Genomic DNA, 14,232 nt, shown 5'->3' with positions numbered 1-14,232 from the left:
ATTATTCCGATCTGTAGGCTTCGTGTAGATGTCTGTGGAAAGTATACGATTCTGTTCTTCGTTTACAATCTTCACATCCAAGTAATTTACCTCACTGCTACTGATTGTGTGTGTGAACTGAATCCTTGGATTCTTCTAATTAAGTTGTGATATCAATCTTTGCAATTCAGCTCGGTCTTTGTTCCAGATCAAAAATATATCGTCGATGTATCGACTGTATTGAACCAGACCTTTCTGCCACGCCTGATCTGATAGAATGTGATTTTCCTCAAATTTGGACATAAAAATATTCGCATAAGCTGGTGCCCCAGAAAATCCCATGCTGGTGCCGGTCATTTGACCATAATATGTGTCCTTCCATTTGAAATAGCTGTTGTTAAGACAGAAATGTAACAGTTTCAAAAGAAATACACTTCTATCTTGCGAAAGATCTAATTGCAATAATGCCCATCCTGTGGCTTCCATGCCTTCTTCATGATTAATCGACGTATATAATGCAGTGACGTCAATAGTGCACAATATCCAGTCTTGACTGTACATGTCTTGTATTGTCTCTATTTTATTAAGGAAATGCGTTGTATCCTTAATATAGGTGCACCATACTTGCACAAATTTCTGCAAATAGTAATCAAGATATTTCCAACAGAATCAAAGATGGAACTACATCCCGCCACGATAGGTCGAAAGGGTGGATCTGTGGGACGCTTATGTATTTTTGGGGTCATGTACAGGTGTGGTCTCTTGGTGTTCTGCGTAGTGAGGTAAGTCACCTGATCATCATCGATTATTTCTGCATCTTTAGCCTGCTGTAAATAATCGTGCAGAATTCTCTGTAAGACATTGGTGGGGTCACTATCAAGCTTAAGGTATGTGATAGTATCATTGACATGCTCATCAACTTTTCGGGAATAATAATCAGTGTCAACAACAAGTGCACCTCCCTTGTCCGCTGGTTTCTGTGTGAGTTTGCCATCTTGGGTGATATTCTGAATGGTGCGTTGTTCATGTTTATTGAAGTTGGCTCTTGTGGTAGACATATATCTTATATGGGACGACTCCTGGTGGCCCCCCGCCCTGGGCAGCGCACCCAAACCAACAGACCACGCACGCAACCTGGGCTTCATCCTGGACTCGTCCCTCTCCATGACCAGACAAGTCAACACCGTCTCCTCTTCATGATTCAACGTCCTGCGCATGCTATGTAAGATCTTCCGGTGGCTCCCCACCGAGACCAGGAAGACGGTCACCCAGGCCCTCGTCACCAGCCGTCTGGACTACGGCAACTCCCTCTACGCCGGAACCACCACCAAACTCCAGAAAAGACTCCAGCGGATCCAGAACACCTCAGCACGACTCATCCTGGACATCCCCCGTCGCAGCCACATCTCCGGACACCTGAGAGACCTGCACTGGCTCCCGGTCAACAAAAGAATCACCTTCCGTCTCCTCACCCACGCACACAAAGCCCTGCACAACCAAGGACCAGCATACCTCAACAGCCGCCTCAACTTCTACGCTCCCACACGCCTGCTCCGATCGACCAGCCACGCCCTCGCCGCCGTCCCCCGGATCCGAAGAGCCACCACAGGAGGAAAGTCCTTCTCCTACCTGGCCGCCAAGACTTGGAACTCCCTCCCGACCCACCTCTGCCTGACCCAGGACCACCTTGCCTTCAGGAAACAGCTCAAGACCTGGCTGTTCGAGCAGTAGCAGACCCCCCCTCTCCGCCCCCCCCAGCGCCTTGAGACCCTCCGGGTGAGTAGTGCGCTATATAAATGCATTGATTGATTGATTGATTGATCAAGTCACGCTTGACTGTCTCTTCAAATAAGTCTATGATTTTATGTGACACTGGCGCTTGATACACGCTTTTAGGTTTAAATCTACTGTCATCAGATGTTCTATTCACATCCTCGCATGCTTGTAAAATGTTCGAAAAATAATGGCGTAATCTTAACTTGCGTACAAGTTTATACAATGCCACTTTGGTAGATAATAAGGTGGTGTCATTGGTGGGAACAAAGCTCATCCCCTTATTAAGGGTGGATAATTGTTGTTTGGTCAATTCCGTAGATGAGATATTAATGATCAAGCTACATTCTTCCCACTTCTTAATACTTTTCCTCTGTCCTCTCCTGGTTGGCCGCTTGTTGAGTCTTGTAGCGGTTGTGATTTCTGTGTTGCAGACGTTGCAGGCGGAGGTTGCCCCGTCTGAGAGACCTGTAATAAATAAGACGAGTCAGTAGATGTCGAAGTAGATGCTCCAGCACTACCTCTCGTTTGGTTGTCCGACGATCCTAGGGTGACTGTTATTGATGCTGTTTTAGCGATAGGAGGACGAGTTGTTGCAATATCCTGATCTGTAGTAATGCTCTCTTCACTTGATGTGTTAGTTCTTGGTTTAGTGAATCGCTTCTTGGTATAGTTTTCAGCCTACACAATTTTGCAAAAACATATTCTTAATGGACATTTCGCTGTAGTGACATTTATTATGTTACATTACGGATGAGTGAAAATCTTGCACCCCTGCCTACCACGCCACCTCTCCAGCACAGCTCTACTGTCTTAGGCTTAACGACACGACTTCGGCAGGTTTTATACTAAAAGGTATTTGTTTTGTCAATATAAGCATAGAGCAGGCAGTTCGGAAAAGAGAATGCAAATCAGGAACAAGTCGGCCTGGAGCGCGCCTTGGAAGAGACGCGGGAGGGCAGGAGCGTGACGCCGTGAGTGTGCACGTTGGCGTTCCCTGCTGCTCGCGCGTTCACAGACCGGTGTTTGCTCGTGCACCGGTCTGTACCACTTGGGGAGGCAACACAGCGACAATAAGGCTCCCTAGCGGCAGCGCTTCGCGCTGCAACGCCAGGCGAGCCCTAAAAAGCAATCAAGAGCCATGAAGAAGCCTGGTTAGTCACAATTTACTTCCATAGGTTCTGATTTTTTAGACTTACCTGCTAGGATCTGATGCGTTTCTTACCTGTGCACTGCACTGACGCATCCCTTTTTTGAAAACAATATGGTTGTTCTCTGGTGCTGTAGGGACACTGGAACAAGCTGGGCTCGTCTCCTCTGCAGCCCACACTGAACATAACAGGAGGCTTGTTTCTCAAAGCTCCGTAGACAGAGCCTCCAGGCGCTGAGATTGGCGCTCCGCACCCCAGCTGTCTGCAGACCACAGCGGCATCATTCATATCCCAAGACACGTCACAGACTATTCCTTCTAAGCCATCTACAGTAACCAGCACAACCCCAGCACAAGGATCCGCAGCATTAGAGAGACGAACAACATCTGTATCAACTGCAAAGAAACAGAGAAATGAAAGTTTACTTAGTTATCAGAACAGAAATGTAATAATTGGGAACCCCTCCCAGCAGCACAGTCTCCTCATATGAATCTCACCCAATCACAGAGAGGCAAGGAGGAGGCTGAGAGACAGAGACATAGAATGTTAGAGACAGAGAAAGATAATGAGAGAGTGACAGATAGAGGAAGGGTGAACAACAGTGAGCAAGAGAGAGATTAGAAAGAGAGGAGGAACAATAGAGGAAGAGAAAGAGAGAGTGACAGATAGAGAGAGAGGGAGAACAAGAGAGAGCAGAAGAGAGAGATATGAAAGAGAGGGTGAGAACAAGAGAGGAACTGCAAGAACAAGAGAAAGGAGAAGAGAGAACTGGGGAGATAGAGAGCTAAAGATGGGTCAAGGGAGAGTAAAGAGAAGGACAGAGAACAAGAGTGAACATGAGAGATAGATGAGAAAGAGAGGGGGAGAACAAATGAGGAAAAGAAAGAAAGAATGAGAGAAAGGGAGAGAACAAGAACGTGAGATGGAGAGAGAAAGAGGGAGAAAGCGGAAAGAAACAAAAGAGATAGAGATGGTGCAAGAGAGAGTAAGAGAGGGAGAGAGAACAATAGAGGAATGAAAAGTGGGAATGACAAAGAACAAAAAAAGAGTGAGGACAAGAGATACGGAGGGTGAGAGGAAAACCAAGAGACAAAAAGAGGCAGGAGAGAGAAAGAGAAAAGGAGACAGCGCACAGAAGAGAGAAATGGGAAGGGAGAGATAACAAGTCAGAGGAAGATAGAGAACGAGACAGGGGTAGGAATGAAGAAAACTAGTGACAAGATCAAGAGAGAGAAAACAAGAGTGTGATAGAGGGAGAGAGCAGAAAGATAGGCAGAGAGAGCATGAGAGAAAGAAGGAGGGCAAAATAGGAAAAGTGAGGCCGAGAGAAGAGAGAGAGACAGAAAGAGTGAGAGAGACAGAAAGAGAGAGAGAGAAAGATAGAAAGAGTGAGAGAGAGAAATAGTGAGAGAAAGAGCGAGAGACAAGCAGAGCAAAGAAGAGAGGGAAAGGAAAAGATAGAGAATGAGCTAAAAAGAACATTAGAGAGGGTAGAGCAAGAGTGAGAAAGGAAGAGAGAGAATGAGAGAGAAGGGGGGAGAACAAGAGAGGCAGAGAGAAAGAGAGTGATAAAGAAAAGTCTGGAAAATAAAACTTCATTGTAAATAACACTAAGAAATATGATGTGAATGTTGTGGGTGGAGAGATATATTTATTTGATACAATTCATATTGTAAATTACAGTACACCTCTGCATTGAGAGCGTTGTGATATTTACAAAAGCAAGCACTGAGGGGCATTACACACAGACATAATAATAATAATAATAATACTGGATTTTATACAGCGCGAACAGCTACCTCTCGAGGAGGTGTCCCGGCACTAGTAGAACACAAATAACCTGAGGCAAAAGATAGGAGGGCTAACGTGGCGCCTAGACTCCTCTGGAGACCCCCAGCAGTATCCAGGGGGGTTTCAAGGTGCTTGATTTGTTCAGTAGTGATAGCAAAGATGCTGAATCATGCTCCTGTTGTGTGCACTGTGCCGGTGCATAAGGGGTCTGGGCATTTCTTTTCCCTGTCTCCATCACATATACTAATTGGGAATGTCTCTGAGTCAGTGCAGGGGGTGCAGACAGCAGCGCCTGGAAACACAGGGCTGGGACTGACTCTTTCTGTTCAATGTCTGCACCCACCCTGTGCCAGCATGGCATCATGAAATGGCACCAGGTCATGCCATAGAAAGTGAGACCCTGAGCAGGAGCTGAGGGTGCAATGGGTAAATGATGCGGCCCAGATCCATAATTCTTTGCGAAAGTTGCTGCCCTGCAATATGTGAAGAGGAGAACAGCATGAGGCCATATTCACTATCAATGGACTCCTGCTGTTGTCATTGTGTAGGCAGGGGCACTATAATGGTGCCGTCTATGATGCACAACCTCACAAACAGCTGCGGTGGTGAGTGTGGTCTGTCCAGCACAGGGGTTGTGAAGGAAGCAACCCCTTCCATTGCATGTTTCGATGCTGTTAAAAACAATGAAATACCCCACAGATTAGACGTGTGCTTTGCACTCCCGCACACATGCAACGCAAAGGTTCTAGGAGAGTGGAGTATTATGCGGTGATGCTGGTTTGGCCTCACCATGTAATACTAACAGGATACCCCAAAGATGATCCTTGGATTGACACTAATAAATCCTTACCTCAGTCCTGGTAGAGTGGCAAAGAGCAGTCAGGCTTTACCAGAGCAGGGGTCTGCAACCAGTACCCATGGCAGGGGGACAGCCGGCAACATGGCTTCCTACCTCCACTCATATCCTGGCAGGGTGGCATGAGACTGGTCATGGTAAAGGCTCTGCTCTGTCAATCACACTGTGTGAATGACCCCTCGGTCATGAAAGAATGACAGAAGGAGTGAGTCAAATCACTAATGCTATAGGGAGGTCAGAATAGGAATTTTATTGAGGGGCGTGGCTTGGGCCCACGGAAGATGTCGGCAACCTAGTGACTCTCCTTGTGACCGTGTGGGTGCACACAGCACTACGGTGTCTTTTCTCTTTATCCGACCGAACGAACTTACGGCACAAACACCAGGGATGTCAGAGGTAACTTACGTTTGAGTTATCCTCCCCTCGCTGGTACCAAACTGGGGTGGCATTGTGAGCAAAAGAATGATCGAATGACCCACGTCTCTTTACCTGGGTGAATCTTTGATTTGCTCTGCATTCCATCCATTATCTCTGTGTCTTTTGCTTTTTCGCCCTAAGTGCACTGGGCATGACCAGACACGGGACCCTGGCTTAGTGTGTCACTGGATTCGAACTAGCCTGGCTGATGAGGGGTGATGCCCTGAAACTGGTCCAAAAATGCTTATTTCTGGTCCAGGGTGGACTTGGCTTGGCCCTTTGGGCTGAACTGTTCCCATGAGGCACAGAATCAAGACTCATTTGCATGTGGCTAGGTCCAAATTGGGGTGGCATGGTGAGAAAAAAATATTGGAATTAACCCAGATATCTTGACTGGAGGTGAATGTTTGATTTGCTCTGCATTCTGTCCATCATCTGTGTGTTTTTTACTTTCTCTCCCTAAGTTTGCTAGGTATACTCACTGTGTCACTGGATTCAAGCTAGCCCAGCTGATGGTTGGGATGGAGTAAAACTGGTCCCAGAAATCTTGACTGGGAGTGAATGTTTGATTTGCTCTACATTACGATCATCGTCTGTGGGTGTTTTGCTTTCTCTTCCTAAGTGAGCCGGGTATGCCTAGACGTCTGTCCTGGGTTCACTGTGTTACTGGCTGATGAGGAGTAATGCCCTGATACCAGTCCCAGGATGCTTGTTTCCGATCCAAGGAGGACCTGGCTAGGCAGTTTGGGCTGGACTGCTCCCATATATTTGACGGAAGGATTGGGTGCCAAAATTATAGCTTACGCTGACGACACCCAGCTGCTTTTCACTTGGAAGAAAGATGAGACTTCTGTGGAATCAGCTAGAAACTGCCTGATGAAAGTCTTTAATTGGCTGTCCCAGGCTCATCTTAAATGTAATGAGGAAAAATCAGAGGTCCTTCTCTATGGGACTTCCCGCCAAATTTTCAAGATGATTTGTGGCCAGCGGGCTACCCTAAACCAAAAACCCCGGGTAGCTCAGCAAAAAACCTGGGAGTTTGCTCAACATTCCGTCCATCATCTGTGGCTGTTTTGCTTTCTCTCCCTAAGTGTGCCGGTTATGCCCAGACGTCTGTCCCGGGCTCACTGTGTCACTGGATTCAGGCTAGCCTGGCTGATGGGGGTGATGTAGTGAAACTGGTCCCAGGTTTACGACGCAAAGGTGTTTAGCTCAGCGCTTTACGACGTAGAGATTTGGGGATTTGAGAATCTAGGTAATATGACAGCATCTGAAAATAGGATCCTACTGAATCTTATTAATTTACCCCAGAGTACCCCTATGCGTCCTGTTTTCTATGATTTAGGAATGAGACCAATTAAACTTATTGCCAACTTGCAACCACTTTTATACTGGAGACGCTTATGGTCAACTCCTGAACTAAGAATATTTGCTGCAGGACTCATGGATATAATCGAAAGTGATACCTTTCACAAAATCAAATGGTTATTTGGCGTTGGTGGGATCCTTGTGGAGTTAGGAATGCAAGAGCTGTGGGAGGAACCACTCAACGCTAGGTTTCCACGGAAAAAGGTTTTAAAGGGTATGTACTGGGCTTGTAGGAATACTGCTCCACTTTCACTTACAGGGATTTTCCTGGATTTTAAAGATGTGATTATCTTAGAAACATTCTGGGACGACATAACTAAGCCACTGGATAGAAAGCTCTATTTTTAGCTTAAAATTGGTAGCATATCAATTAGAGCATTCACATCCAGGTGGTCAAACGGTGGAAAGGCCTCTTGTCCCTGTTGTCCGGCCCCCTTGGAATCAATTGGTCACATGCTATTTGTGTGCCCTGCGTATTCTGCCCCTCGCAGGGCATGGTTGCGCCCAATATGTAATCTATTAGGTACCAGGAGTGGTATGGCAGCTACTAGAATTATTTGCACAAGTACTAACCCTCCTGTATACATAGCAGTGGCAAAGTTCCTAGGGTGGTCCTGGACTATTAGGAGCAAAATGATAAAGGGGTGATTTGGCCACATTGTGCTCCTGTGTTATTCTGTGGTATATTGTGTATTTTAATTTAAAAAAATTTAAGATGAATTGCATTTCTGATAATATGTATTTTACGCTTTTTCTAACCTTTGAGGTAAATTCTATGTATTTTATGCTTTTATGACATCTGTGGAATAAAGCTTGCTTGAATTGAATTGAATTGCAAATGGCTGGGTGCAAAATAGGGTGGGATGGTGAGCAAAATAAAAATGGATTCAACACAGATATCTTGACTTGGGGTGAATGTTTGATTTGTTCTACATTCCGTCCATCATCTGTGGGTCTTTTGCTTTCTTGCACGAATTGCGCCGGGTATGCCTAGCCGTCTGTCCTGGGCTCACTGTGTCACTGGATTCAAGCTAGCCTGGCTGATGTGGGTGATGCAGTGAAACTGGTCCCAGGATGCTTGCTTCTGATCCAGGGAGGACCTGGCTTTGCAAGTCAGTCTGGACTGTATTCATGAGCCACAGGGTCGTGACTGATTTGCATATGGCTGGGTGCAAAGTAGGGTGGGATGGTGAGCAAAATAACAAAGGATTTAACCTAGATATCTTGAACTGGGGTGAAAGTTGGATTTGCTCTGCATTCCATCCATCATCTGTGTGTATTTTGCTTTCATGCCCTAAGTGCGCCGGGTATGCCCAGACATGGGTCCCGGGCTCACTGTGTCACTGCATTCAAACTGGCCCTGGCTGATGAGAGGTGAATCCCCAAAACCAGTCCCAGGATGCTCGTTTCTGTACCAGGGAGGACCTGGCTTGGTAGTTTGTGCAGTTTGTGCTGGACTGTTACCATAAGGCACTGTGTAAAGACTGATTTGCATATGGCTGGGTCCAAATTGGGGTGGCATGGAGAGCAAAAGAATGATGGATTTAATGGATTTAATGCAGATTTCTTGACTGGGGGTGCATGTTTGATTTGTTCAGCATTGCATGCATCATATCTTTTGCTTTCTCAGCCTCAGTGCTGCGGGTATGCCCAGACGTGGGTCCTGGGCTCACTGTGTCATTGGATTCAATCTAGCATGGCTGATGAAGTGTAATGCCTGAAAACTAATACCAGGATGCTTGTTATCCATTCATGTAGGACCTGGCTATGGAGTTTGGTCTGGTCTATAACCACAAGGAACAGGGTCAAGACTGATTTTAAAATGGCAGGGTCTAAACTGGGGTGAAGTAGTGAGCAAAAGAACAATGGATTTAACCCATATCCTTTGGGGTTAATGTCTTATTTGCTTTGCATTCTGTTTATCATCTGTGTGTGTTTTGCTTTCTTGCCCTAATTGTGTCCGGTATGCCCAGATGTGGGTCCCATGCTCACTGTGTCCTGGATTTAAGCTAGCCTGGCTGATGAGGGGGTTATGCCCCAAAACTGGTCCTAGGATGCTTGTTCCAGTCCAGGGAGGACATGGCTTGGCAGTTCAGGCTGGCCTGTTCCCATGTGGCACAGGGTCAAGACTGATTTGCATATGGGTGGATCCCAACTGTTTGTTTATGTTTATGTTTATGTTTATTGGTTTGTATAGCGCTGAATCACCCATGAGGGTATCTCGGCGCTTGGGACTAAACATAATAGCAGTACCAATGAATAATTTAAAATGATATGTTTTTAACATTTTTCTAAATAGGATCAGACTGCGGTGGAATGGTGAGCAAAAGAATGATGGATGTAACCCAGATCTCTTGAATGGGGTGGAATGTTTGATTTGCTCTGCATTACATCTGTCATCTGTGTTGCACAGCTCTCCTTGCAATGCCACCTGACATTTTGGGAAGCTGAAACTCCGCCCGTGCACCAAGCGGCTTCTCTCTTCAACTATTTAACCCCTCTGTGTTTCAGCTTCAGAAAATGCCAAGTTCTAGATTCACCTTATTGCTCCAGAATCAGCAGTGATGGTGTTTTAATGACTTGCTCCTTTTTGACCCTCCTTATACCTCCTAATCAGTTTCTTTTTTTCATGAATATTGTTCTATTAACCTAACTGATGCTCTATCCTTCCACACCATTTGGGGTGCGTTCAAAGCTGCAGCTCGCTATTTTATTACCTACTGGCGGTCGCCAGTAGGTATATATAGTTAGGATTTTTTCTCTATGGGATTTTTGAAAATTCTATGTCTAATAACTTTGGCGTTTGTGGACGGAATTGGCTGAAATTTTCAGGAAAATGGCACATTTTGTTTCTGAGCAGCCCCTGAAAATTTTGGGGGGGTTCGTCAAGGGGGGGCCGAGAAAAAAGGAGGGTCCCAAAACGCGTTTTTCCCATGTTAATTTCCATAGGGCGGTTGGCCTCACTTTTAGCCCGAACGGCTGAATGGATTTGCACGAAACTTGGCAAAATTGTAGGGACTGGTAGCCCGATGTGCCTTTTGTAGGTCTCAATATATGTGCTCCAGTGGATTTTGAGAAATTAACGTTTAAAAAAAGATATATATCTGTAACAGCGGACCGGGCAGCGCTCCAGGACGCGTACTTTTCGCGCAACGGAGCTTTGTGAAGCGAAGCTGATTGGTTCTCCGGCGTCTGTCAACATTCCAAACAGTCCGTAGCGGCCGCCATCTTGTCTCTCGGTAGGATCGGGGGCAAGAGGAGGCCAAAGCGAAGGGGCAAATGACCATAAGGGGGCATAGTAGATTGTCGCTGACCCCCTAGGTTTGATGTGGAGGTTTTAAAAGGGCCCCGCGGGGCAAAAAAAAATAAAATAATAATAATCGAACGGCTGAATGGATTTGCACGAAACTTGGCAAAATTGTAGGGACTGGTAGCCCGATGTGCCTTTGCTAGGTCTCAATATATGTGCTCCAGTGGATTTTGAGAAATTAACGTTCAAAAAAAGATATATATCTGTAACAGCGCTCCGCTTCGCGTACTTTTCGCGTTACGGAGGTTTGCGAAGCTGATTGGTTTTTCGGCGTCTGTAAACATTCCAAACAGTCCGTAGCGGCCGCCATCTTGTCTCTCGGTAGGATCGAGAGACAAGAGGAGGCCAAAGCGAAGGGGCAAATGACCATAAGGGGGCATAGTAGATCGTCCCTGACCCCCTAGGTTTGATGTGGAGGCTTTGAAAGGGTCTCGCAGGGCAAAAAAAAAATATACCGTTTTTTTAGTTTTTTTGCGTGGAGTGCGCCCGGTTCGCGAACCGGGAAGCGTTCTGGGGAGCGTACTTTCTTGAAAATTAGTGAAAAAAGTTAGAGTAAAATAATAATTGTGAGTGATCAGATGTAGGGTAGCTCTGAGAAGAGCTTTTGGGTTTATGGTACATTTAGGTACTTATAAGTAGGTACCAATGCACAGTCTTAAATTCAGAGTGAAAACTCTGTTGCCCTCATCTGAGAAGTGAACTCCATCTCCTCTGTAGATATCTTGCATGTAGTAACGCAAGTTATTGTTGTACAGGGAGCCCATTCCATGGTCTCTCATGTAAGCTGAAACAGATTTGTTTACATGCTTCCTCGATTTCTCAATTTGTGGACAAAATTGGTTCGACCACCTCCATTTCTGTCTTTGGCATATATTTGAATATACCAAGGCAGTCTGAGGAAAAAGTGCCATCAATTGCTCAAAGGTGTCCTTTAAAAGCATTTCCAGACCTACCCCAGTCAAAGTGCCCAAATCATTACCTCCACAGTGCACAATTAACAGGTCAGGTTTTGGCAAATGCATAAAGGTTTTCACCAATGGTATCAATTGGTGACATTTTAATCCTCTGTGGCCAAACCACTTAATTTCCACATCTTGTAAATTGAGGTTAGGTAAATTCCTGTTTTCAGCGTACCTTTGAGCCCAATAGATGTAGCTATGTCCAACAATCCAGACAGAAAACATGGCGAGAGAAGGTTCTCCTGCAGTCAGATGAAGTGTGGCAATGAAATGGCAGTTGAAAAAATGAGAGTGTAAAATGAAAAAAACTGAGGAGTTTCTGTGTTAATGAAGCAGTAACAGTGATTGGTGGATTTTGATTGCTGAAAACAGAAAGTTAGTGTGCATGGATGAGTTCGTTGAAAGATGTATTTTGAGTGGCGAAGAAAAAATCATTAAATGAAAGAATGCTCTGGATATGCAGGTGCACTGAGAGTTCAGAGTTCAATTGCAACATTGTTGTGTGAGAGGTCTTGCAAGAGGTGGTTGCTATGCAGAAAAAGCAGAGAGGGGGCAGAGGGGGGAAGGGTTTTGCTTTGAAAAAAAGTGAGGGAAGAGTTTTGATTGGGTGACATGAGAGATATGTGTGAGGAATTACAGCATTTCTGTGCTTTTGATAGCTGCAGACTCTGGAGTGCATACCTTTTGCTCTGCTGAAGACAAATTGGTGTGTTTCTGAGACTGTTTTGAAACTCAAAGTATTTGCTAAGGTGAGAAAAGATTTCTTTAATTTAGATAGAAAATAGTGTGCTTTAAGGAGAAAATTATGAAGAAAGTTGTGTTTTTCAAATGTTGCTTTGTCTCAAGTGTTTCACAAATAGATTTTGTTTGTTTGAGAAATTGTAATTGGAGAAAATGTGAAGTATTAGTACTGACAGGGCTTTTATGTGCATAGGAGCTGTGGAGTGTTTTCAAATTATGACTTGTAAATCGTTTTTGAGAAAAAGCAATGGTTTTAATATTGATGAGAAGGACATAATGGTGTCTGCTTCTTTATAAGGTAATTGAGAGTCTTTCCCATTTCAATGTAAGAAGTTTGTCTGTGGAGCAAATTGCTTGTAAATATGCTCCCACCTGTGCATGGCAAATTTAGATTTTGAATGTTTCCGTTACATAGGCATGTTAAAGGTGACTGAAACATGCTGCAAAGGCAATCAAAAAATGCTTTTATGTGTCTTAAGGACATTTTAAGTCATTTCCCCATGTGCAGTGTTTTCAAATTATGAGTTGAAAATCGTTTTTGAGGTAAAGGAATGTTTTCAAAATTTATGTGCGCCATATGACCCCAAATTTCTTTTTCAGGGGTGCAGCAGGGTGTTCTTGAGACACCCCTGCACCGTCGGAAAAATTCGTAATTTGCGATGAGGTAATTGCTAATCGCAAATTGCACCTTCATTCCTATGGGCCTCCTGCTGCATGGAAATGAATGGGTAATTTGTAATTAGCAAATAGGTCATCGCAAACTAGGAATGGTAAAGAATCGCTATTTATTCCTTAAAGTTCGCTATTTAGGAAATGGAAAAAACTTTGATGATACATATGGCGGTTCATCTCTAACAAGATAAGAAGCATAGGGATAGATTTATGATGACTGGCGCATCACCAGGGATGTGTTAGTCATTCTGTGCCGCTGTTCCGTCACCTATGGTGTGCTGCATTTACAATGCGGCGCATCATGGGGCAAAAACAGCACAGATGCGTGACGTATTTGTGCCGTAAAGTTGGCGCATTGCTGGAGTTGTATCGCAAGTGTGATGAAGCTCCAGCAAGGCTGAGGGGTGCTCCTGTCGCAGGGTTTCTGTTCTCACACAGAACTGTGGACAGAGGATTGGAACCTCGGCGAATTAGGGTGTCCCAAAACTCACCTTAGTAATCAAAACCCCTTAGCAAGCTAGGTACAGTGTCACATTGGATATAACAAACTCTCAATGTTTAGACAATCCAGAATATGAACTTATAGTACCTCAGGATACGTGGAACTCATGAACAGTCGGTCGTTATATATTTCTTAGAAACCAGAACATGGAGTTAAGAAGAACACATGTGTATTTGAAATGTTTATTTACTAATGCCGTCTTCTCAGGCGTAGTATCTTAGATTATACAAGTACACATATTATCAGTAGCAAAATTACCAGCATAGTCAGTAGTACATAAAAAGCGAATGGTGACAGTATGTTAACATGCTGTAAATGAATAAGAGTTAGCAACACTTTCCCCTCCCCCTCCCCGCCTCCCTGCCCCACCGTAACTCCCTCCACGGCCCGCGGCTGCTTATATCTCACCCTCCCTAATACACATAATATATTATTTGCTAAGAAGGTCTCTTTGTGTTGGTTTAGGGCGTGCCGATACTTTAGTGTCTTAGATTTGAAGGAATCACATCAGCATACACCAGCTCTCTCTTCATGTGAACCGCATCAAGTGTTGTGTATGTGTGTTCGGCAAAGCAATATAAAACCCGCCTCATGCCCAGAATTGGGAGAAGCTGCACTTATGTTATGAGTATGAAGTCGTGGAGATCAGACCTCATAACAATTCTGTATCGTGTTGTTCTTGAAACTTCAGCACTCGCTGTACAGATATAGTT

The 14,232-nt window shown here is 44.8% G+C and overlaps 1 protein-coding gene across 1 annotated transcript in view; it reads right to left on the bottom strand.

Moving 5' to 3' along the window:
- The window catches only part of LOC144822036 (CD5 antigen-like), a 211,064-nt gene that overhangs the window by 128,140 nt on the left and 68,692 nt on the right, over positions 1-14,232 (bottom strand). The window contains exon 3 of the mRNA XM_078679105.1: positions 2,978-3,298. Within this exon, the coding sequence (XP_078535231.1) occupies positions 2,978-3,298 (321 nt within the window). The remainder of the gene's footprint in view (positions 1-2,977; positions 3,299-14,232) is intronic.

Source organism: Lissotriton helveticus, chromosome 3_1, assembly GCF_964261635.1.
Source record: "Lissotriton helveticus chromosome 3_1, aLisHel1.1, whole genome shotgun sequence".
Taxonomy (NCBI): domain Eukaryota; kingdom Metazoa; phylum Chordata; class Amphibia; order Caudata; family Salamandridae; genus Lissotriton; species Lissotriton helveticus.
This window is presented reverse-complemented; position numbering and strand designations above follow the sequence as displayed.